At 38.8% G+C, this 25,881-nt stretch overlaps 2 protein-coding genes across 14 annotated transcripts in view; one reads left to right on the top strand and one right to left on the bottom strand.

The window, feature by feature from the left end:
* Positions 1-7,319, top strand: part of Echdc1 (ethylmalonyl-CoA decarboxylase 1) — a 29,663-nt gene extending 22,344 nt beyond the window's left edge. For all 3 annotated transcript variants that reach the window (XM_048425555.3, XM_048425556.3, XM_048425557.3), the window contains exon 6: positions 6,029-7,319. In XM_048425555.3, the coding sequence (XP_048281512.2) occupies positions 6,029-6,437 (409 nt within the window). In that variant the 3' untranslated portion in view covers positions 6,438-7,319. The remainder of the gene's footprint in view (positions 1-6,028) is intronic.
* A 415-nt stretch (positions 7,320-7,734) lies between these two features.
* Rnf146 (ring finger protein 146) lies at positions 7,735-24,789 on the bottom strand. 11 transcript variants are annotated; one of them, XM_085689855.2, is made up of 6 exons: positions 24,702-24,750; positions 23,985-24,036; positions 23,779-23,867; positions 14,440-14,546; positions 13,535-13,620; positions 7,735-9,666 (listed from the first exon to the last, which is right to left on the bottom strand). In XM_085689855.2, the coding sequence occupies exon 6, from the start codon at positions 9,663-9,665 to the stop codon at positions 8,595-8,597; it is 1,071 nt and encodes a 356-aa protein (XP_085545981.1). In that variant the 5' UTR covers position 9,666; positions 13,535-13,620; positions 14,440-14,546; positions 23,779-23,867; positions 23,985-24,036; positions 24,702-24,750; the 3' UTR covers positions 7,735-8,594. The 11 variants fall into 11 exon arrangements, with proteins under 11 accessions (XP_085545981.1, XP_085545977.1, XP_085545965.1 ...); XM_085689851.2 differs by having other exon boundaries at positions 23,787-23,867; XM_085689839.2 differs by lacking the exon at positions 13,535-13,620 and having other exon boundaries at positions 24,702-24,749.
* Between the last annotated feature and the right edge of the window lie 1,092 nt (positions 24,790-25,881).

Raw genomic sequence — 25,881 nt, 5'->3', positions numbered from 1 at the left:
CCAGAGAACAATCTGGGGATCTCTCCTTGGACCTGGGATCCCCTTTATAATCAAGTCTCTTGTAAACCCTAAAATGACTCCCTTAGTTGAGATATATACTTCCCTGCTCCCATATCCATCCTTCCTCCCTCCCCCCATCCCAATCCCCCGAGCTTTCCCCATTCCTCCCCTACTCCCTTCTCTCTAACCCTCTCCCCTTCCAACAACCTCCCCACCCCCCCATGCACCCGAGGTTGCCTGGCACTCTTGTCTACTTCCAATCTCCAGGAGGATAACTACATGATTTTCTTCAGGTTCACCTTCTTATTTAGCTTCTCTAGGATAACAAATAATAGGCTCAAAGACCTTTAATTATGGCTAGAATCCACTTATGAGTGAATACATACCATATTCCTCTTTTGGGGTCTGGGTTACCTCATTCAGTAAAGTGTTTTCTATGTCCATCCATTTGCATGCAAAATTCAAGATGTCATTGTTTTTTACCACTGAGTAAAACTCTATAGAGACAGAGACCCACATTGGAACACTGGACTTAACTCCCTAGGTCCAAATGAGCAGCAGAAGGAAAGAGAACGTGAGCAAAGATCAGAGGGAACCTTCACCCGTTGATGGATGGAGATTGAGACAGAGACCCACATTGGAGCACTGGACTGAGCCCCCAAGGTCTTAATGAGGAGCAGAAGGAGGGAGAACATGGACAAGAAAGGCAGGACCCTGAGGAGTGTGTTCACCCTCTGATACAAGGGGACTGATCTAATGAGAGTTCACCAAGGCCAGTTGGACTAGGACTGAACGAGCACGTGATCCAACCAGATTCTCTGAATGTGGCTGGATTCTCTGAATGTGGCTGGCACGGGGTCTTTCTGAAAACCCATTGACAATAACACTGGGACTTGTTTTCTCTGCATATACTGGATTTTTGGGATCCAGTCTGTTTGTATGCTCACCTTCCTGGACCTGGAGGAAGGGGGGAGGAACTTGAACTTCCCACAGCGCAGGAAACCCTGACTGCTCTTAGGGATGGAGAGGGAGTGGGGGGAGTGGGAGGGTGTTGGGAGTAGGGGCGGAAATGGAAACTTTTATAAATTAATAAACTTTTATAAATTAAAAAAATAAAAAACAAAAAGGTAGATGTAGTGTTGTATACCATTGATACCATTGATCCCAGCAGTGGAGACAGAGGCAGGTGGATCTTTGTGAGTTTCCTGAATTCGAGGTCAGCCAGGTCTTTAGAGTTAGTTCCAGGACAGCCAGAACTATACAGAGAAACCCTGCCTAAAAAAAAAAAAAAAAAAAAAAAAAAAAAAAAAAAAAAAAAAAGATAGTAATAATTAAAGAAAAAAGACTTGGGCCTAGGGAAATAACCCAGTTGTAAACTGCTTACTGTATGAGCATTAAGAGCCAAGTTCAATCCCTGGCTTCTCCATACACAGCTAGGCCTAGTAGTGTATATTTGGACCAGAGCTGGGGATATGGAAACATCTCTGCCTGCCCCTAGGGCTCACTGGGCAGCCAGTCTAGCCTGAGTGGGGTCCAGATTCTAGTGACCAACTGTCTCATGATGGTTTCTTGGGAATGGTACTTGATCTCTGGCATACATAACACATGTGCTCATGTCTACATGAACACACACACACAAAAGACATTTGTGGATTAAAAATGGGCATTGCTCAATGCTCAGAGTCCAGCTTCATAACTACTTTTGACAGTCAAAAGCATGGAAGCATTTAAATTATATACAAACTTATGGAAAGGTGGTATGAATGATGCAAAGACTTTCCCATGCCATTCACAAAATTCCACTTTTTTTTAAAACATTGCTACTTTGGTTGTTTTTTCTGCATTGTGTTTTTGTTTATTTCCCCTCTGGACTAAAGAAGATAGTCAAAATGTGTTCTTTAGTTACTTAGAATAGTTCAGTATTTTTCATTTGATGTGATTTTACGTGGAAAACATAGATGCATTCAATGTTTACATTAATTTTTCTTTTGTTTTGGGAGGGATGTCTGTGTGTACGTGTTTGTCCATTGTTGAGGACTGGCCTCAACAAAAAAACACCCCTCACCAAGATAGAGGTGTGTTGACAGGGTTTCTGTCCTCCCACCAGGTTCCACAGCAATTTAGCTTCAAAGAAATCACAGAGGTCTATATTTTATAAACTGATTGGCCCATTAGCTCAGGCTTCTTATTAACTCTTATAACTTATATTAGCCTGATATTCTAGTATATGTTAGCAATATTGCTCGGTACCTTTTTCAGCAGGACAGATCACATCTTTCTTCTTCAGTGTCTGAACAGGACTGCGGAGGAATTGGCTTCCTCCTTCCCAGAATTCTCCTCTTTTCATTGACCTGCCTCTACTTCCTGTCTGGTTGTCCTGCTTATACTTCCTGCTTTGCTACTGGCCAATCAGCGTTTATTTAAAACATAATTGACAGAATATAGACAATTGTCCCGCACCAGAGGGACAATAAAGACACAAGTCATGTAACAGTATCAAGAGGGAATTTCAGGGATTATTCAGACAGACCCCGAACACCACCTCCCCACCCACTCCCCCCCTCATTTATTTTTCCTCAGCTTTTATATGAAAGTAAACTGGGGGAGCAGATAACAAAAGCCTTCATTAACATTCTGTTGCCTAGGTATCAGGATGACTCAAGTCACATTACTTGGTCAACACTTTGTCACATAGGCAGAAAACACCTCCTCTCCAGGTGACCTCACAGTTACAATGGAAGAAGCAGAATCACATTAGCATATCCTGACCACCTTGGGATGGTGCTGAGTTTACTTAACTTCAAAAAGGCCAAGTGACCACCTCCTGTGTTGGAAGGTGCAAATTATGCCTGTTAGTCTCTCAAATTCTCTGACCGCCAGACAGTGGTGAGAAATGGGCCTGCATTTCTCAGTTCCTATAGTCCAAGTGCACACATGTGGAAGATGGCTCAGTGTTGAATCTTCCTCTAATCCTCTACATCCTAACTTTAGAGATAAGGCCTCTTCTACTACTATGGCTGGCCAGCAATCCCCTGGAATCAACCTGACCTTGTTCTCCAGCTTTGGTGTTATAAATACTGCTATGCCCAGCTTTTTGTGGGCTTCAGTATCCAAACTCAATTACTTTATATACTAAGCTGTCTCCCAGCCTCCACATTTTATGTTTTGAAAATGCAGACTATAAGGAGTAACTCAGTATTCTTTTTAGTATTTTAATACTATCTCATGAGAATAAATTCTAGAAGGTTGTATCAAAAGTCAAATATTAGCATGTTAATATTAGTTTTTAACAGATTTTCCTTCAAGAAAATATACTACTCTTAAATTCTTTCTGCCCTGTTTCACTTTAACCTTTACAATATCACTGCTTTCAAATCTTTAATTATGTTGTTGCTTTCATTGCCTAATTTCCCTTAAGAAACTTTAAAGACATACATGTGGTTTTTTTTCTTTCACAGTTTGAATCCTCTGTCTTGTAAGATAAAGAATTGTTTTTCATCATTTAGAAAGACAAAAACATGAATCTTTCTTATTGTCACCACTCATGTACTTACTACTGAAGGACAGACAGCACACTACCGTTTACTGCCGTGGTTCTCAACCTTCCTAATGCTGTGACCCTCTAATATAGTTCCTTACGTGGTGGTGACCCTCAACCATAAAATTATTCCGTAACTTTGCTATTGTTATGAATCATAATGTAAATATCTGTGTTTTCTGATGGATGGTCTTAGGAAATTTCTGTGAAAGGGTCACTTCATCTCCAAAGGGGTCACCCACAGATTCAGAAGTACTGACTTTGTAGGTTTCACTGTGTAAATATAGTTGCTTTAATTTTGAATGCACTAGGATGATGTAAGATTAGATGAGGAAATAATTTAGAATTCTAGAAGACACACTGTTACTGTGATGACCTGCTTAGTGACTCTACTAAATCATAGTAAAAGCTAATACACAAAGCTGCTTATGTGTTAGACTATAAAACATACAACTTTAGGTCTGAATAAAATATAATATAATACAGTATAATTGGTTTTTAAATAAAGCTTACAGTTCCTCTGTTATTTATAAAATATATGTTCTAAGTATTTATTATATAAGAACACATTTGGTTCTATGGTATGAGTAGTATTGAATGGGTACTATTTATAGACAAACAAACTCGGTACAAAATAGGCTAAGTAACTTTTTAGGGTCTAAATATTCCTCTTCCTCTGTCCGTATGTCCCATTCCTTATCTGCACTGTATGGGGTGTGATGTGCAGGCAGAGAGTCCATGTTAGAATTTCCAGCCACACAGTGGCTGTGGTTCCTTGTACTGCACAGGAAGGCTCTTCAGTCTTCCAGTTCACTACATATTCCATATTTTATTACAGGTCACTATAAGTACCTTTTTTCATCAATGAACACTTTTAAAGTCCAGCTTCCCTGTTTAGTGGAGTTTAAGTTCATTTAAAAAGGTTCTTGGATATGTTTGCTAACTTAGGTTTCCCTCATCAGAAAGCAGTAGTAGCACAGCATAGCCTTTCCTGCAGTCAACAAGTCAGGCATCCCCTGCTCAGCAGGCAAAAGTGCCTGAATTCAATTCCGGGGTCCCACATGGCAGAAGGGGAGAACCACCTCTCCCAAACTGTCTGGAGGTCTGTGCATGTGTGCTGTGGTGTGTGTGCGCACATACACACACAAATAGTCTTCACCCAGCAGTAGATGTTTTTTTTCCCTATGATTGTTCCATCCAAATAGTAAGAAACATACCAACATCTGATGAGTTTCATCTCTTCCTCTCCATTATGTCATATGCACTTGAACTCTTTTATATCAAAATGAGGGAATTTAATAGCTTTATAATATATAATATAATATCTTTATAAAGTTAATATTATGATTTTATAACTACAAGGGCTAAGTCTGGGTTCACAGATTCTCCCTAGCAATAAGCATCCCATGTCACTCACGAACTCTAGTATTACTGTATAATCCTGGGAGATGATGAAGCTGTTCCCTTATTGATTGGATCATTTCCTCTGGAATTATATTTTCCTTTATGCCATTTATAAAGAATATATGTCAGATTTTAATGCATATTTTTACAAAGATTACTTGAGGATTTGTTAGCTATAAAATAGGATTCAGGAAGGCATACTTGGAACAGTAAGATGGGTGGGTGGGTAAAGGCACTTCCCACCGAATCTGGCAACCATCCTTCCCATCCTCAACAACTCATTGATAAAAAAGAGAGAACCAGCTGACCTCCAAATAACCCATGGAATATGTGCCCACACATGTATATGAAAAATGAATGTCATAAAACTTTTTAAACAAACATATATAATTGACCTTGCAAATAAAGAGAAGACAAAATATATTATTTTGGATGGTTGCCTAGGTTATAACAACACATGGATGGCTACTGTAATAACTCATATAACATCATCTACATTACATTGACAACCACTGGCTCACTAATTTTTATTCAGTTCTAAATGAATTTATTCTTCACATCACTTTTTCAGCTGTGCTAATAGCTAAACCAACACATGCCAATTCCAGAATTTAGTTTAAAAACTGGCATATTAAGTCAGTCTGAGACTGGGCTAAAGAGTAACAATTATTCCTATTTTCATAACTATTATATTTTATGAGTTAAATTTCTTCCCAAGTTTTTGGCAGATCCCAATTGTAGGGTTAGATTAAGATTCTTCTGACATGACTTGCGGTGCCTCACACCCATTTAAAGCTTTATTTTTGCTTTTTAAACTATGGATTTTTTTTTTAAAATTTTAAGTTCCTTAACTGTGAAGCTGAGTTCTTATCTTCAAAGTTTGGAAAAGCTGAAACAAAATGTTATTTTCAAAAGCAAATGTTTGCTGAATAGTATATGTTGAATTAAATTCTAGTTGGGAATATTTTCCAACAGTGTTTTGATATCTGCCTAAAAAGACCAATTTTCTATTAGCCTAGGAGCACTTAGTACTTTGTGGTTATAGTATATACATGTAGTTACACTTTTCCCTCTTTGTCTTTACAGGTTAATGACTGCGGAGAGTGTGATCAGATTTGTCCACAAGGAGATGGGTATAGTTCCAAGCTGGGGTGGTGCCAGCCGGCTGGTTGAAATCATTGGCAGCAGACAAGCTCTCAAAGTGTTAAGTGGGACCCTCAAACTGGACTCCCAGAAAGCTGTAAATCTAGGCTTGGCTGATGAGGTCTTACAGTCTACTGATGAAGCTAAGGCTCTCGAAGAGGCCCAAGAGTGGCTAGAGCAATTTGTCAGTGGGCCTCCAGAAGTCATTAGAGGGTTAAAAAAGTCTGTCTGTTCAGGCAGAGAGCTGCACTTAGAGGAAGCTCTACAGAATGAAAGGGATGTTTTAGGAACACTGTGGGGTGGCCCTGCAAACTTAGACGCTATTGCTAAGAGAGGGAAACATACTAAATAGTTTCTAAGATGTGGGTGTACTACAAGTTGAAGCTGCAGTGAGAACATGGGTGGAAGTAACATGACGTTTAAAATGAGCAGCAGAACGCTTTTGACGCTGACTGCTAATATGTTTATTTGGTCTGGGTGGTGTTTTCTATATCTCAATTTGTTTGTTTTTCTTTTTTTAACATTCGCTTAAATCATTTTTTTACCAATTTGTACATTCCTATAGTAATTCTTATCCTAGAACCAAGGATCAATTTTCAAACAGAAAGCCTAACCTTGGGCTTATCCTTGATGACATACTTAACTCATTTAAATGCCTGTTACGTAGCCAGGGTGGTCTTGAATTTCTAATTCCTCTGCCACCACCTCCCAAATGCTAGTATATAGTATTGTGTCTCACCATTTTGATCTTTCTTAAAGTTGCTTTAATTTACAAAAGCAAAATAAAAAGATCTCAGTAAAGTTTCCATATGAAGCAAACATCAGGGAGGAATAGAGGTGTGTAAGAAATAGCAGTCATTTGTTCTGCTCTGTAGACTTAGGGTACTGGTGGGAAATGCCCTTCATTGAAAAAAAAAGTACATTTTTTGTTGAGTTTGGAGCTTTAGTTGGTCTTTTTTTTAACCATATTTCAAATAACCCAATGAACAGTGAAAGCCAGTACACAGAGCAAGCACTCACTGGCTGTACAAAGTAGCTTTGCACTGTTCTCTGGACTTCTTCAGCCAATGGTAAAACAATACTGTCGATGAGGTTTATAACTGAAACTATTAAAGATCTATGAAACATCCTTACACACTAACTTTCATTTTTTGCCAGATTTATTTCTTGAATAACATTTAATTCTTGTGTGGCTATCTTTTAATACTAAATTTAATAAAAACATGTAATCGAAGCATTATGTTCATCCCAGAATTCACTTCTTTAAATTGTTTCTCTGAGAACTGTTTTTCCAATTTGTTTCAACAAGCGGTTAAAAAAACACTCAAAGTAGTGACTATTTTTTGTTGTTTTAGCATTCAGCTAAATTGATAGTACTAATAAAGGGAATTTAGAAGTATGTACCCACATGATCTCACATTTTAAAGAAATCAGACATGATTTTTCCAGAGACAAATTCTTCCCACTTTTGTATTCACCAATACTTTCTACCTTGCCAAGCAACACAAAGTGGGCTTCTTTGATCTATAACTTCATGCTTGTAAGTTTTCTGTGTAACCAGACAGCAATACCACTGATACAGACTGATAAAGAAACATAAAATTAATGGTATTAGCTGCTTGAGAAATTTAAATCTCACAGCCTTTGGGTCTTTTTCCACATCTGTTTATTCCAAACACAATGCCATAGATACCTTCTCTGTACACATTCTCTTAGGAAGACATCAGACTTCTGAGTAGGACAAATTTGAGCAGCATATAATCAATTCAAACCCCACCTTTAAAAAGCTCTTTAGCCACAAATACCAAAGTACCGCCATCCCTTTTCCAGACTCAAAAAAGAAGCATTATTTTTGATAAATTCTAGTATTTATTAAATTATAAAGTTTTTTTTAATCAAAAAGGAAAATGCAGACTAAGAGAAACCTCAAGGTACAAGGACAAGACAGCAAACCCTATGGAAAGGAACGCCACGAAGTGTGTTATAGGTTCTGAGACAACCTATTTGCTGCTGCTTATTTTCCTATTTCAGTAAGACCAACTAAAAGTTGTTAGTCATCTATTTTAAATCCCAGATTCACATCTATTTTCCACATTAAACTTCCTGCTCAATGATATCAAATATCTCACAGGTGCCAAATTTTAGTAATTATTTTATACCAATCCATGCAGAAAAATAAGGTAGTGCAAGAGTCAGATGAGGACCATGAATGCACAGGTACACACTAGCCAAAAGAACTAAAGACTTAAAAAAAATACACTATAAAGTAAACAGATGTCAAGAAAACTGTGTTATTATTGAACAGCTCTCAAATGTTAACACCCCAATTCCTCACATTAAATAAATTTCAACAGAGACATATTAGACATTTTAATTTCAGGTACGTCCTTCCCATATCCCTTCCCACCCCAACTCCCACAATGCACTACTAAGGATGAGTATAATGTTATGTGGGCAGAAATTTACAGGTATCCATTTCACCTTTGAGTGTGGCACTGAAGACGTTAGCTTAAACCTCTGTCACTGTGCACTGTCCATCTGGTCTTCTTGATCTGACATTGACACTCACGGTTCCACCCCCTGCTACTGATCGGTCAGTCCCTGATCGGTCTGATCGGTCAGCTACTGTCTGGTTTACATTTGAGACCAAAAGTCTCTGCTGGGTCAAGGAGTGCTGTGCAGCCACCACAGGGGCGTCCTCACTGTCACTACTGGCATCAGATTCAGTTTCTTCAACAGAAGTGTCTGGTACTCTGCCAGAAGATGGTGATTCACGGTCTTCTTCTCCTTCACCTCTATGACTCCTTTCAGCTATGCTGTCTCCACTGAGTTCTAAATGAGCAAAAGAGTCTTCCAGAGAAGTGCCTGCATCCGGGGATGGGGTTACAGGGCTGGTTAGCTGACCATCAACTGAAGTTAGGGGCCTGGAGGACGGCACTGGAAGCTGAACAGAAGCGCCAGTCTGTGCAGATCCACTGTCCGCACCATCAGCAGAGCTCTCTCTTGCTAGACTTACAGTATTGGTGTCACAGTCCAGCCTCAGTCCAGCTACTCCCTTCTTTGGTATATCTATTATATCTCGCTTAATCTTCCTGCGACGTCCATGTTCATTTCTCCTATACTGAACCATGTTTTCAAGATCGGCCACATAGAGAAACCCAGCAATTAACATTTCTGTGTTCTTTTTCCCTTTGGAAAAAGCGTCTTCCAGCTCCCGACTAGTGCGCTCATCATACTGCCACCACCCGTTTCTTCCTTCATAATACCAAGCATATTCACCATTTCCTCTACTTGCAGCTTTAAGTTCTTCTGGTGACAACAAAGTTGGCTTGTCAAGAAAATCCTCAGGAATCTCTTGTCGACAAAGAGCACATCGCTTCCCAAGCCATGAAGCGCCCTTTACACACAGATAACAGAAAACATGCTTACAGGGCAGACTGACTGGATGAACACATGTTTGCAGACAAATGGCACACTCGGGAACTGTTAGAGGAGGTGCAGCATTAGAACAGGACTCGCTCGCCTTCTTATTTGTAGGAAGCATATTTATTGAGTGATCAATTTCACCACAGCCAGCCATCCTAGGAAAATGAGAGGAAAAAAGTGAAATCAGGTTTAAATTTCTCTAATACTTTAATTCACTAGTACAGAAAATACCCAGTAAGTACCTATTCCATGCAAACCATATGCTATACAAGGAAGATATGAAAATGAAGGGACCAGCAAATTCAAAGCCAGCACAGGCTTCATAATGCCTTATCTCAAACAGGATGGGAGAGAAAGTGAAAGAAAGCAGGGAAAACTCAATTTATGGAACAACCCTTCTTCATCTGTAGTTGTATCTCTTAGTTTTTACTTGTAGGAATCAATGGAAAGTATAGCTATTAAGCAAGGAAACAAAAATAAAGCAAGGCACACATACTGTATTTTAAATACTGTTTCTATCCAGCCACAGAATTGGTGAGACAGAACTAAATGCAAACATTTAAAAACATGAAGTCTACTCCAAGTGACCTCAGAGTCAAGATGAAGAGAAGCAGAGAACCAGCTGTGTCATTCAAACTCTGACTCTAGACAACAGCAATCTGCAGCCTTTATTTTTAAAGAAAAATTAAGTTATGGTCCTAGATGTTTACACAAGTCAGAAATGGAGCTCCTAACCTGTCCTTTTTTGCCTTACTGCATCCAAAATATCCATAAATCATTAGTATCTCTGTCTACCAAGTCTGTGTACCACTACCCACCCTACCTTTTCTAAGTCACCAAACATCGCCTATTAAATCACGGTATATGCCTTTTAATTCAGTCACACTCTTCCTTAAAAGGTTAATTTTAGTATAATTCCAAACCTCTAAGGGTGCCTTAAATAGTCTGGCTGCCACTTCTCACAGTATCTGCATTTATCAAAATCCCCTCTAACTAGGACCTAGCCATCCTGTGTACTACCTCCAGTATGACTGAAGCATTCCCATACAGGACCTTGCAGTTATTTGCGAAAACAAAACACATTTTAAAAAGCAAAGCTATGAATGTATCATAGTATAAAACATATTTAAGTTTCATTTTTTAATTAAGCTCAAATATCTAGTTCAGAACTTTTATGAGATACACACAAACACCCTGTCAGTAGGGAAAAGCTCTGTCAGGGTACTTATATTCCGTGCTGATAAAGCACAACACAGAGCCAGATAATGGAACACTGAAAGCACCCAAGAGAAAGAGTAACATGAATAAGACACAGTGAAACCAATATTAAACAAGAAATCTAATAAACAAGTTTCAGTTTCCTTTACTAATACATGTTTTTAGTCATCCAGATAAACCGGTAGCTTAAATTTTATTATCTGAAAATAACAAAGTTCAGATAAAAATAAAAAAAAAAAAAACGAAAACAAGAGAAGAAAACCAAAAAAGCATAAAACATAGTTTCTAAAGTTCTATGAAAGTTCCACATAATCATGATATAAAATGTGCTGTGATGAGAGGGAGGAAAAGATTTGTCAAATTGGATGTAGTGAACTTAACACACACACACAAATACACACACACACACCTTTGGAATTTTGAAAAACAATTATTTTTACTTCTGTAGATGTTTGTGCATATATGTGTTTATGGGGCCTGTGAAGGCCAGAAGAGGGTTTCTTATCACTTGGAACAGGAGATACGGATGCCTGTGAACTGTGAGATATGACTCCTGGAAACAGACTCTTGTCCTTCTGCAGGGGCAGTAAGCACTCTTAATTGCTGAGCCCTCTCTCCAGTCTGGACACTTGGAACTTTTGCCTTATTAAGATAACATCTACTAAACATCTACCTATCCATTAACAATTTCATAATCTAATGATAAATAGGATATATGTGTACTCTGTTAAAAAAAAGAAAATGAATATGCAAGTAGAAAAAAAATCACAATATCAAGTAGTGAAAATGTATTAAGATACTAAAAGCAATGAGCAGAGATGAATGGGCATGAGTCATGAAGTTGAGTTAGGCAGATGTGGGGCTGGATGATGGAGATTTTAGGCAGGGACATACAGAAGGTCCTGAATCAAATAAGCAATAGGTAATAGGAGTGGAGCTGAAAGGTCAGTCAGTAAATAAATCATCAAAGCCTCATTTTACTATGCTAAAGAAACATGATTAAACTGTTATTTCATTAATTTCTAGACAGGAAACTACAGATAAAATAGAAGAAAACAGAGCTGACTAAAGAAAGGAAAAAACACTGGAGAGTGGCGGTAACAAGTCCCAGAGATTAGAAATTTTGGATCAACTGCTATTTAAAAGAGTGACAGCCTCCCTATCAGTTAATTCGGCCATGCTATACACAGACCATTTCAAACTCAACTACTCTGAGGACTTTGGCTGTTTGTCTAAGAACACTCCAAACTAGGTCCAGTGGCTAAAAATTGGATAGCTGGTAAGTGTTTGCATTTTAAAAACTGAGAAAGAAATCCTCTGGCTTTTATCATAGCCCATTCAATCTTATACCCTATTCTTCTGACTTTTCCTATAACTCTAGTTTTTCAAGACACATGTTCAAAGTGATACTAATTTGTAAATTAAATTGCACTTACAGGAAAGGGCACAACAGAGTACCTATGGAAAATAATCATAGGATACATTATTATCCTATGTATACATTATTTTTCAACATTACAAATTAAGTCCCTCTACTAGAAACTTTATATTATAGAAATCAGAAAAGTATAACTTATAACTCATTCAAAATAAATCAAGCAAATACAACTTAACATGTTTCTCACTATAAAAGCATCAAACAATTTTGTCATGATTTCAGAGATCTAACCTAAAACAACAGAATTTACAAATATCAGCACATGCTTGTTAACCCCTCTGTTATCAGCATCATCTATCTCTCCTTGCCCAATCCAAATGAACTGACTATGTACAACTTTTATTAGGGTCTCAAAGTCCTTTATGCCTTAGAATTTAAGTCAAAGAAATTAATTCTAATGAAATTCCTTCCCCCCCCCACCCGTGTGGGCACAGGTGGGCTCATACCTGTAGTCCTGTGCACATGAATACCCAAGGTTGACTTCTGAAGTCTTAATTGCTCTCCACCTTTTTCAGTGAGGCAATAAAACCGTAGCTCACCACTATGGCTGTCTGGCTAGCCTGCTGTTCTGACTGCCAGAGACCACCAAGCTTGCTCCCAGTAACTCAGCCAAGCCATCTTTATTTCCTATTGCTCCAAAGAGGGTTATAAAACTTCTTCATCCCTCTCAGTTATGAAACACTGACTCCTGTTATCACTGATCACTTATACAAGACAAAGAATCGTCAGCAAAACACAGCTGGACTTGTACTCTGCCTTACTGTCTTTCTCCTGGTTCAGGATGGGATTCTGCCAGCTGTATGCAAAACTAATTCCTTAATTTTTATAATTGAGACCATGCTCTAACTCCTTATAACTCTGACTAGCATCTCAAACTTAATTTAATGACCTCCTTTCGCCTATTCTTTTTCATAATCTTTAATGTTTTCCATTTGGATTTTTAGCATTCTCAAATCATCTCTTTTGTTTATTTCCCTTTTCTCTATTACCCCTTCAATACCAGTACTCCATCAAGACCCTACAGGCACTCCTTGTTGCACACATTATATACTTAGTTGGTATTCTGAGTATCTCACATGAATGGATCTATGTGACTCCTCACACCTTCTGTCTGGAAACATTCCATCTCAAGTCTGTATTTCTGATTCTGTATTCCAAAATTCCACATCAACACCCTAGACATCTGAAATAAACACAACTGAGAACAAATATATTTGTCCCTAAATCCTGTATCTTTACCTTTTCTGTCCACCTTGGATAAATCACCATTCTTGGTGCTCACCTAACCCCTGGCCACAACTCCTGTAGAGTATGCCTCTTCACTCCAAATCCTGTGAACCTTGATATCCATCACACAAAATACTAACCTTTCAACAGGCGCCAGTCTTCTCTCTACCTAGCTCTTCCTCCTCCCAGTCATCTCTCAACCTTTAATAGTTTCCAATAGAAGTTCCTAAGCATAGAATTTTAAGATCATTGATACAGACTTTGTACTTAAACCATTAAAATATCAGTCATACCATTTTTTTTATGTTAACACTTCTTAAACTTGCCTAAAGGTGGGAATCAGCTACTGTTATCATACTGAAAAAGGAGATAACAAACTAACTTCTGTGTCAAACTTGAAAAATGTCAAATAGTATTTGCAAGAGTCCTTCTGGTCTGGGAATTTGAACACTGTAGGTATCAAGACTAAAAGTCCACAAGGTTTTCATTTTCTATGATCTAGAACTATGATGTTGATTGTAGGAAATGTTTTATCAAAATATAATGAAATTTAATATAAGTAGATTCAAGATTATCAAACACACAATGGCATATTACACAAAGCCAAAATGACAGGAAAACACAACTAATGAAAATATAAATTAGAGCGATTTGATACGAATAAAATAAGATGTAATAACTTTCAACTAGTACTAACTAATCAAGTATAGTATAAAAAGCCCTTAAATGTCATGAAACGAACTTTTAGTAACTAGTTCTAAAATCCAGAGATCTCTCTCAAGTAAATCACTATGCAAAGTAAAGGTGGGAAACACAGGCTCCAGCTTCAGCCTTCACTCATCATAGTTTCCCTATGTGAAAACTCTCAGAAACTATGACTGTAATCATTCAGCGTGAGCAGGGCTGCTAACTCTATAAAGCACCGGTGAGTCAATAAAAAATTTCATTTTGCTTAAGTAAAACCAAACACAAGTACGGGTCTCTGCATTACCCCCTGGCCCCATGGGCTCTGGGAGAGCCAAGGCACTCTGGGTGCTCTACTTACATTTCCATCACAGATCCCACAGGCACCGGTCACAAAACCAAAACATCTTTACCAGCTGTCAGCCGACCTGCAGGGCTTTCTCTTCCACTGCTGGTTCATTCTCTGAACTGCAAAAGAAAAACTGTATCAATAACAATCACTCTATAGCCGAGTGGTGATGGTGCAGGCCTTTAATCCCAGCACTTGGGAGACAGAGGGAGGTGGATCTCTATGAGTTCAAGGCCAGCCTGGTCTACAAGAGCTAGTTTCAGGACAGGTCCAAAGTTACAGAGAAACCCTGCCTCAAAAAAACAAAAAAGAAAAGCAACAACAAAAATCACTCTACAAATTAAGATCAGTAGAATTAGTCAATTAAATATGGTCCTTTAACAAAATATGGTGGTCTTTTACCACTGCTGTTAACGTCATGGAAGTTCTAGCAAAGAAATTAGACTAAAGAAAGAGTACAGGCATACAAATTAACACAGAATAGGTTTTTTAAATGTACATTGTCCACTCATACTAAGAGTGAAATATCAGTATTTTCTCTATATGGAATCCTAAGAAGTTAAATAACCAAGCCCAACAAAATTGTAGATATTAAGTTGTAAGTTAGACACACACACACCAAAACTCCAGTAGTGTATTGCTCTATAATAGCAGTCAAAAAAATGAAAATCAAAGAAAAATATCCACTTATAACAACTTCTAAAGCAGTAAATTAGTTTTAGATTGACTTAAGACTTGTTTGAAAATGATAAAATAATACTGAAGTAAATAGAATAGGGTTGAATAAGTACAAAAGGAACCAGTGTTCATAAAGTGGAGAATGTGAGAAAACAAATAATTTTCATTACGGATCTACAGATTCAATATAGTTCCTATTAAAATCTTAGAAGCCTTTTTGCATAAATAGAAATGCTAGTCATTAAATTCACATGGAATCAGCTAAGAGAATCTTAAAAATAAGAAAGAAGTTCAACAACTGCCACCTCCAAATGTCACAACTTACTACAAATCTGGACACTAAGATGCTATGGCATTATACATAGAGAAATATATCAATAAAATTAAGAGTCCAGAAATGGGCTTGGAGAGATCGCTCAGCATTTTACTGCCCTTGCAGAGGACCTAGGTTTGGGATCTCAGTACCCACATAGCAGATCACACACAACCACCTATAATGTCAGTTTCAGGAAATCTGATACCCTCTTCTGGCCTCCACTGGCTGTTACATGTATGTGATACACATAAACTGACACAGCCACACACACATATAAAAACATTAAATATGTAAATAAATCTTTTCACTAATAAACATAGCCACATGATCTTTGAGCAAGTATATCAAACCCATTCAATGGGGAAAGAGTATTTCCTCAAAAAATGTTGGGACTACCAATTTACACCACCAAGTCAAGTCACACTTCACACAACACATGAAAATAACAAGCAAAAATTTTGGATCAATGACCAAAATATCATAAGCAAATCAACAGAAGGGAACTCTTCAAGCACTGGAACACACAACACCAACAGCACAGGGAACAAAAGAAAAACAGAAATTAGACCTTACCAGAAAAACAAAACGGGTAACTTATAAAAGATTTTGTAAATTGAGACTTAATTTTCAGACTACTTAAAAAACACTCAACAAAATACAAAGATAAATGAGCACCAGGTATGAAAAATCACTTTTTGGGGGAGAAAAGGACCAGTGAGCACATGGGAAGGTGCTTAGTGCTGGCAGTTGTTAGTTGAATGTAAGTCAGACCCACAGCCATGTCCCATGTGTCTACAGGGACGGCGGAAATAAATACATGTAGGTGAGCATGCAGAAAAATTACACCTTTGATGATGTCACCCCTGCAGATGTTTGATAATTGTAACACCCTAGCAATGCCACTGACAGATCCACACTAAAAGAAAACTAGGACTCAAAGAGATTCATATGCTAAAGTTCATCATAGAATTATAAGTGAAAGGGTGGACACAAAGTGTCTCTTTGCAGATGAATGGATAAAGGAAACAAAGCATTTAACAGTGCACTATTAGAAACAAAAGAAGAATGAAGTTTATCCAATATGGATGCACCTTGAAAACAAAATAGACACAAAGAGAGCAATACTATCTACAATCCTAAATGAATAGGGAACTCCACAGAGATCAGCTGAAGGGTTATCAAAGACCAGAAGGAAGAGACAATAGGGAGCTGTTGCCTCAAAAGGTCATTATTTTCTGTCTGGAATATGGAATCTTTCTAAAAATATATAGTAAGGATGCTCTACAACATGTAAATAAAATTATCTACAGAGCTGCACTTTTGAAAATGGTTAAAGAGTAAAGTATGTCATAATTTGCACATTCTATTAAAATAAACATTTTAGGTAAAATAAACAAGTTCTGTATGAACAAGTCAAAATGGCAACAAAATGTCAATTGGCCATCCACAATACATAGATACCTTCCTGCACAGTAACTAAAGGTGTCTGCTTTATACGCCAAACACACCCAATTTTACAGCCTTTATGCCCACTTTCTCTCAAGCTACGTCCTGTACAGGGAATCCACAAACACCACCAATTCTTCTCTTATAGACAGTATTCCTTCCCGTGTTTCTAAATGTCCACTTGTAGGGCACATCATTCCATGAAAAGCTTCCTTAAAACCATGCACATGGTCACTGAAGAAATGAACAGCTTAACAGTAGGTAAAGCTAAGAGAGAAGAGACTTGGATCCTGTCTTTCTGGTCCGTAGCCTCTCATAGCTGGCAACTATCTAGATAACCTATCTAAGAATCTGCTAGCTAAAGGTAAATGTAGCACCTGTGGTCTCTAAATAGATGCCAGCTTTCCATGTCAAATGCTTAAAAGAACAAAGAATTGGTTTCAAAGCTAAAGAATTTTCTAAGTAACTGGCTAAACAGCGTTTCTGAGAAATATGTTTCATTCTGCTCCAGCTTTAGATAACATGGAAGCCACTATTTTACTCTGTACCAGCTTTTTCACTGGCCTGCATGGTGCCAAAAGTTCAGAAGTATTGCAGGATTCTCACTGCACTCCCCTCTCACAGCCTACACAAAACAGATTGTTCATTTTCTCACGATGTTTTCGGCTCCCATCTGCAGGTCAGGGATAAACATCCTGCCACAAGCACTGGTTCTGAGATGTGTGCCACTGGCTGTGCCAACTTCACACCACCACACAGCATCCTCTTCATGCTAGCTCCTGACTGCACCACAAACCCCTCAAATATGGATCCCTGAGAATGACAGCTAGCTCCCCAATTTCCTTAAATCTTGCTCCAATATATATTCATTAGAAATAAATGCATAGTTTCTTAGATGTATGCATTTTGGGGAATTCACCCACTGTAGATTCTAGGCTAGAGATACTGATGAGTCCAAAAAGTATAAAAGTGTCCTTTATTTTCAACTTATAACTCCCTAAATTTAAGTAACTTTACTTCCTTTTAATAATAAAGCACCATTTGACATTACCACCTAAAATCAGAAGCCATAATCCCATTCTCAGACTCCAAGTGCTGGTCCTCCTAGCTCACTTCTCATCCCCACACCTGTTCTTAGTTATGAAGACCTCTGACCACTTCCTCATTGTCTTTCCTTTATACAGTTTCTGATGTTATTTTCTTTCCTGCCCAATCTAGAATCATCTGAAAGTTCTTTAACAAAACCCTTGTCTGGCAACCTTGTATTTTTAACTCCTCTGTGGTCTACCTCTGATGAATCTTGCAATGTGCCATTTCAGTTTCCATGCCTTACTCACTTAAGGGTCACATACAAAAAAGAAAACATTCTCTCTACTTTCTCTGGCCGTACATCCTATCACACCAACGTCTGTCAACCTTTATCTGGGAATCTACTTCTATGTACTACTATGTAACCAGCCTTACATTCACTCAGTATGCTTCTGAGTGACACTTCTAGAAACACAGACCATGGTCCTCCTACACTTAAGCCCAAGTTTACTTTTCCAGTATAGACAATAAAAGCAAAACTCTTTAGGAAAACAAAGGCTTTAGGTCTCTGAGCCCTAAATACATAACTGCCTCGTATTTATCAGTGACAACGAGCCCTCCAGGTTAATACCACAGTTACACGAAATGAGTGCTCCTGAGAGCCCTTGACAATTCTGTACATCCTCTGCCTTTAAGAGTCTTCCTCTTGTAGAGCTTATAAAATGCCTAATAAAATTGACCGCACTGCACAGGAATGGTCACGTAAGCCATTTCCCTCTCTTGCATTTTACATATTTTCCAGTTATTGAGCTTACACGAACATTAGCACTATTAATTTATACACCAACTTTTCTACTGAATCCTGAAGACAGGACAAATTTTGTCTCTAAGTGGTAAGTAAGTTGCCAATCAATTTGTGTTGACTCCAATTGCAATTTGTTTAAAGACTGTAATACGTAAGTCATCTATCTGTTCACATAAAATATCTGTGTTTCTTCTGAGAAGAATGCATCTTCTGGAAACTACCAAATCCATAAAGGAATCCTTCCTTGAAGAACTGACAGCATGTAACAGCTCTAGAACCTGGCATCCTTCTATCATCTGGCAAACGCATGAGTCATCTGGCTAATGACTACTGAAGGATGATGCTCCAGAATGTAGATAAATCCCAAGAATACAGACAGCCAAACAGCGACTAGCAGGCTTTTCTTGACAAAGGTATGGAATAAAGGTAAGAATGACCAGAGGGGACAGTAATCTATATGACCTTTGTCTTGTAAAAGAGAATGTTTGGTTTGGAAAAGAAAGGATACAGACATTCTGTGCCTCACTCATCATGTTTTTGGAACATGACTCAGAAGTCAGTTTACACTTTGCCCATGTTGTGTGTATGTGGTGTGTTATACATCCCCTGACCACATTCTAATGTGTGTGTGTGTGTGTGTACAAAAAACTGTTGGACATTTACTGTCTGTCCTTCCCATCTCACAAGTTGTTTAAAATAGAACCAACCACCTGAGTCATCTTAATCATGTATTCCAGGCACATATATGACTAAATGTAAAAATTATCACCTGCAAAATTTGGGTTTTCTTACAAAAATTTTGGCAGGTCATTGCCTATAAGGAGAAAAGGTGCCTTTTTCCTCCTAATGAAATACACAGAAAAAAACTGTCCCTATTTCTAATGCTTGACTTCATCCATGCATTTGTTTACAATGTTTACATATTCTTTTCCTGTGGTGACTCAAAACTGTCCCTGCTTATTCACTTACCTGTCTATTACAATCTTGTCCATAAATATTTTACATCCACAACTGGCTTGTACTTTAAAGTAAACAGAAACTAAAAGTTGCAAAATAACTCATATAAATCTTTAAGAATTACTGTGTTTGGACACCTCAGTTTTTTTTGCGGGGGGGACACCTAAGAAGGTTGTAGTCTGACGGTATGATTCCCCACCAATTAATGTGCTCTCTGCTCAACACACAGCTCAAATACATTTACGTTGCCTGATTTTTTTTTTAAACATTCTTTTTCATTTTTATTCTGGCCTAAAGAATAGAAGGTAAGACTTTTAGAAATTCTTTTCAACAGCTTTTAAATTTTGGCTGTTATTTCTTCCTCCAAAGATCTTAAACAACAGGATACTCAAGTGCTACCCTAACTTACTCTTATTTATTCAGCACACTCTTAAAATTATTTTACTTCCAACTATGCCTTCATTTTCAAAACCCTTGGCTCTCAGATACAACTGTGTCAAAGTATCCCATCAACAAACATGACCCCAGCCAAATGGGAATAACTGTACAGATGTAAGAAGGTCTCCTGTCCATAGTATCTCTATTGAGGGCATAGTGCATACACTTTCTAAGTGACTTTTCCCACTTCTGTATCTCACAGAATTTTCAAAGTTGAGACAAATGGACAGTAAAATTTGGGGAAGGAAAATGAACTAAAATGCCTAGCACTGTACTGCCAGAAGGTTCCTTGGAAACAACTGTATGAATCCAGACTAGAATCAGGTCTCTGGGTACGTATGTGCACACTCAAGTCCTCAAGTCCACGAAGCACTGGGAGATCAACCTGTACATCCTCCAGACAGCCTTGGAACAGGGTGGGACTGCATAATTTACAAAGAAAGAACAACAAGCTAAAAGGAATATGGCTTACTCAAAGTCAAAAAGCTACTGGTACTTTGAGATGGGATTCAAATTCAAGTACACTACATCTCTTTTTTCAAAAAATTAAAAATAAAAAAAAAAAAGCTATTTTAGCACTGAAAAGGCAAAAGCAGGAAGATTGCCAGGAGTTCCAGGCCAGCTTGAGCTACATAATGAGGCTTTATCTCAAAACAAACAAACAAGCACACACTCTCCTTCAAAGAAAAAAAGACAAAAAGAAAAAGAGAGAGACAGAGAGATGAAAAAGGAAGTACCACAAAAACCAAAATCTTTCTCTTAGGGAAACTAACACTATTTAAAAAACAAGTCAGTATCTAATTTCCAATTTTCTACTAGTTGAATTAAAGCTAATAAAAAGAAACAGGGTAAATTAATTTGAAAATTCTATTTTATATAAGTCAATGCATCTACAATATTACTCTTTTAATAAGTACTCAATATAAAATCATGAATGGAACACCTTACATCTGTGTGTGTACTGAAATACTTTATATTCTGCACAACTCAGAGCTGCTGAGTACTAAGTGGCTCATTAGTATTTCCCATTCTCATCAAATTGGACCTATGATGTCTTCTGTGTTAACGCGCACACCTCCCTTAAAAAATAAAGGTGACAAACAGTTAAAAATAATTAATGAACAGAAAAACTGAACTCTATATGATAGCTTATTTTGCTGAACACAGCAAACAACAAAACCAACAAATCCCAAACTGTATATATTCTGTTTTGATCAAAGTGGACAGGTTTAGGTGAGGCTGCCAAACTGACTCATCGACTACAATCTTGCAAACAGCAATGTCAAAAGGTAAAAAACAAGACATACATGTAACACTCAGAAGAGGCAGTATGAAGACATCAGAAAATAATTTTCACATTATTTCAAACAAGTTGCTTTTAAAGTCATAAAGGTTTTCTTATTTTAAGAGGATTTTTTTAAAGCAGAAGAGGTCATTTCAAACTACTTGCTAGAAATAATTTAGTGAACATGTATGATTCAAATATATATATAATTCTTCCTACAATAACTTTCAAATTATACACCAAACTCTAACTACAAATTAAGAAAGTAACAAAAACAGAAAAGAAACAAGGTTATTTGCCTCATAGCAATTGTGCAGAAAAAAAGCGAGACTAAATTTATATAAAGAAGTTTATAGGTTAGTAATGAATTAATTTATCAATTAATTCAGTTAAATCAAAAAAACTGAAAAATAAAGTCATATTGTACTACTTAAATATTGTAACCACTAAAGTAATTCACACTACAATTACTTGAATACACTGTTAATTCCTAATGAAAAGATTTAGCATTAACAGCAATCCCATTTCTTAAGTCAGTTAAACTTTTTAAAAGTCCACTGTCCCTAAATAATAAATAAAATATTGGCCTTTTTAAAAAAAATAAAAGAGAAAGATGAACACATAAAAACATTATGAATAAAACTACAAATATCAAAGTATACACTATTGAACAATTTCTGGTTTTCCTATTTAAAGTTAAGGTTTAATGTAACAGTTTACTCTTTAGTCAAAATACAAAAAGGTATCAATGATAGGGGGTCTACTTCAAACCTCAGTTATAAGTGTTTATGTATAATAGATACATATTATTATAAACACTAGAAAAGAGGTGAGATTTAACATACACATCTTAAAATTTCTTAAGATTCCCAAGTGTACAGGTATGTAACTGTTATATCGAATTTTGTACTTCATCATCAAATCAGTTGTCAAAAGAAGACTAAGTCAAACTTGGAAACAAGTGTTATGTTAAAACACACTTCAGTTCAATGTAACAAGCATCAGCCTATGCGTCTACTGACTGCCTTTACAGTCTTCGTATTTAAGTGTAAATCTTTAAATTTCTTCTCTGCAAAGTGGGCTTTTCAATAACTCAAGCGATATGAATGTCGATAGATACTTTAATCATATCAAACACAGACGTTTCACGGCCAGCAACCATTCTGTAATTAAGAAGTCCTCTGACTAATTAGATGTGTGACCTTGGACAAGTCAAGCCTCTGCTTTTGCAGCTTCACCCGCCCCTTGGTGATTTTACAATTTTAACGTTTTGATTAACAGTCCTTTAATGACAGGCTTTGTATTAATTAACTAGAGAGGTAAATGAGAGTGTACAAATAAGCAAAGTAATCTGTAGACCAGTGTAAACACAGTGTCTATCCTCAGAAAGACTGTTTCTAATCCAGTCAGCAGTTCTGCAATTTACTGTTACCAAGAACCCAACCTGGCAGGAGGACAGGAAAAAAGGGCTCAGTACCTTCCCTTTCTAATCTTGACAGAAAAAAATACGTCTAAGAACCAGGAGCAACTGGTTAAACCCCTCAAACACGTGTATGTCTAACAGAAAATGTGCCTTAAGCAGCTGGATATGAAAAAGTTACTATTATTTTCTTCCAAGTCAAGGAATTGTCTTGAATCCTTAAAAACAAAACAAACAAGCATGCCTTTAATCCCAGTACTCAGGAGGCAGAGGCAGCTCTGGATCTACCTCTTTGAGTTTAAGTCCAGCCTGGTCTACAGAGCAAGTTCCAGGACAGGCTCCAAAGCTACACAGGGAAACCCTGTCTCATAAAACAAAAGCAAAACAAACAAACAAAAACAAAACAATTCAAAAGTGACACTTCCCTACTTGACAAGTCTCCTAAAAGAACCTGTTTTCATTCCTCTCATCTAGTGACCAGCTATGTGGGACATTTTCCCACGATTACAATTCTACCCAATTCTTAAACATCACCAGTAAGACACAGAAACTACAAACGTTTACGCACAAGGGTTTTCATTCTGCCCACATCACAGAGGCCCACTTGAGACATAAACCCAGTATTCCACTCCCCCATATCCAAGACCAACACATCCAAAACTCCACCTTCAGTGTGGAAGTCACTCTAGGATTTTTCTCTTTAAAAATGAGATTTACGTGACCTAGTTTCAGGTGCGTTTACAGCACCCAGACGCTTTACTGCTAGTTTGTATGGGTCATTTTCTTCATTTGTTTTCAACATGCCTTGTCCTTTAATAATGTCTAATACAGATTATTTACTGAAAGGTTCTATGTGTTCAAATTTGTTATAATATATGGTTTTCAATACCCACGTTTCAGGTGCACATCCCGTTTGCAAAACAAGACACACACACACACACACACACACACACACACGGGGGGGGGGGTGAACACACCCTGGCACCTGAAATGTCAATCAAAGAACAAAGCCTTTTCTATCTCCTTTTGGCTTTCTTCTTCCCTAAAGTTCTCTAGTATTTCGGTGCTGTAAAAAGAGAAAACAAAATGTTGAAAACTTGAGAAGTGCTTAAACAGCACCGGAGAAAAGACAAAATATAGTTGTCATATTGCGTGTGCTAACTTACAGTCCGGAATCTCTTACCTAATTAGAGGACTGTTCCATTTCCACATCCTCAAAAAACAAGTAGCCCAGCCTTTCTCGAAAGAAAGAAAAAACAAAACAAAACAAAAAAAAAAACGTTCAGGAAAATAAGACAGCGACAACAATGGGGTTCAAGTAGGCTCTCAGATGGGTTGGAAGGTAAGGGAAAGAACTCCACACCCAGCAACCAGAACAAAGCGACAGCCGGGGCTCTCAAGACGCACCCGGTTTGGGAGGCCCCGACGCGTATTCCGACACCTCCTGGTGGTTTCAGGTTTTGGTAGCCAGCAAAACAAGAACATTCGGAGGCTTCCGCCAGCGCAAAGAGGAGGGACGGCTCCGGGCGCTGGGTAAGACCCAGCGGCTCGCAGCGGCAGCGGCTCGCAGCGGCAGGGCAGGCGGAAGACAGAATGCAGCCCGTGGCCGAGCGAGGCCCGGCCGAGCCCGGTGGCGCTGCCCGCAGCCCGGCCTGCGCAGTAATGGCCGGGGCCGGGGCCGCGCCCGTCACGGTCCGGGCTGCGCCAGCTCGGCCTCCCTCCGCGCGCTCGTCCGGGCCGCGCTGGCCAAGGGCGTCCCTGTCCTACCGGCCCCGACCCCGCCACCGCCCGCCGCGGACCCCGTCAGCCGCCCCGCAGCCAGTGCGGTCGCAGAGCCGCCCGCCGAGGTCCCGCCGCCCTCGGACACCCGCGCTCGCCACCGGTCCCGCCCGGTGCCCACCTCTCGGCCACCGCCGCAGCCACCTCGCAGCCTTTTCTCCTCGGCTTCGGAGCCCGCAGCGGACGGGGACGCGCGCGGCCGCCACGTGACCGCCCGGCGCTCCAGGGGGCGGGGCCGCGCCGGCGGAAGCCACGCCCCCGCGGCGAGTGCGCGCGGCGCCCGCAACCCGCTGTCCGCTCTCTGCTCGCCGACCTCGCTGGCTCTGTGCTGCGGTGGGCCACCTCTCCGGCCCCGATCTCTCCCCTGCTCTTTACCTGTCGAACCTCACCGCCACTTGGCTCTGACACGGTGGGGGGTCCACCGGAGAGCATTGTGGGAGGAAGCTAGACGACGTTCAGGACCAGGAAGAGGAGCTTTCCCGAAATCCAGGCTTCTGACCCCAAGGAGCCCTTGGCCAAATCCTAAGTTTCGTTTTGAAGTACCCTTAACTGCTTTTTCCTTATCAAGAAGCCGTCAGCAAAGGCACGGCGTGGGCTGGAGGGTCACCTGGAAATCTCCAATTTATTCACCTCACTAGGAAGTTTAATGGGGAAGGGGGCCTGCAGGGGTCTCAAGTCTCTTGAACCCGAACATAGGAAGCTAGAAAAAGAAATCAATCGTCTTAAGAATCTAGAATAAATTTCTTAGATTTGTTTTTTTGGAAAGCACGTAGTTTTAAACGTCAAAATCTAGGCGTTGTTCATTTTAACCAGTACATGGTCTTTAACAGAACAAGAGTGAATTTTCTCTACTGGCAGTTAAACAAGGGAGACTAGTGGGGCCTTTTCATCTTTGAAAGCGTTTCCTTTCTGTAACTGTTGCATTGTGCTTGCAACAATGTTGCCTTTTGAGGTTTCATTAACTGTTTCACTTCAGTACTGAATATGTTTCTGGTGTTTAATATGATAGCGACAAACACAGCCTCTGCTCCAAAGGGGGGAAGAATTCATATGGAGACAACCATGGGTAACTGTGAATCCAGACCTTATTCAGGCTACTTGATCTGTTGTTCTAGAAAATAGTACATGAACTTTTATAGCCACCAAAAAGGAAGGTTAGACATGAATGTATTTACCAAATATTTTGGTAGGGATAAGACATCGGTTAAGTCAGCAACTTTGAGAGCATATAGATCTATTCTATATGTTTCAATGCTATAACATTCTTAGTTTCAAGACTGAAAAACGAACTAGGTATCTAG

The sequence above is a fragment of the Myodes glareolus genome, chromosome 1 (genome assembly GCF_982192425.1).
Source record: "Myodes glareolus chromosome 1, mMyoGla1.1, whole genome shotgun sequence".
NCBI lineage: Eukaryota > Metazoa > Chordata > Mammalia > Rodentia > Cricetidae > Myodes > Myodes glareolus.
This window is presented reverse-complemented; position numbering and strand designations above follow the sequence as displayed.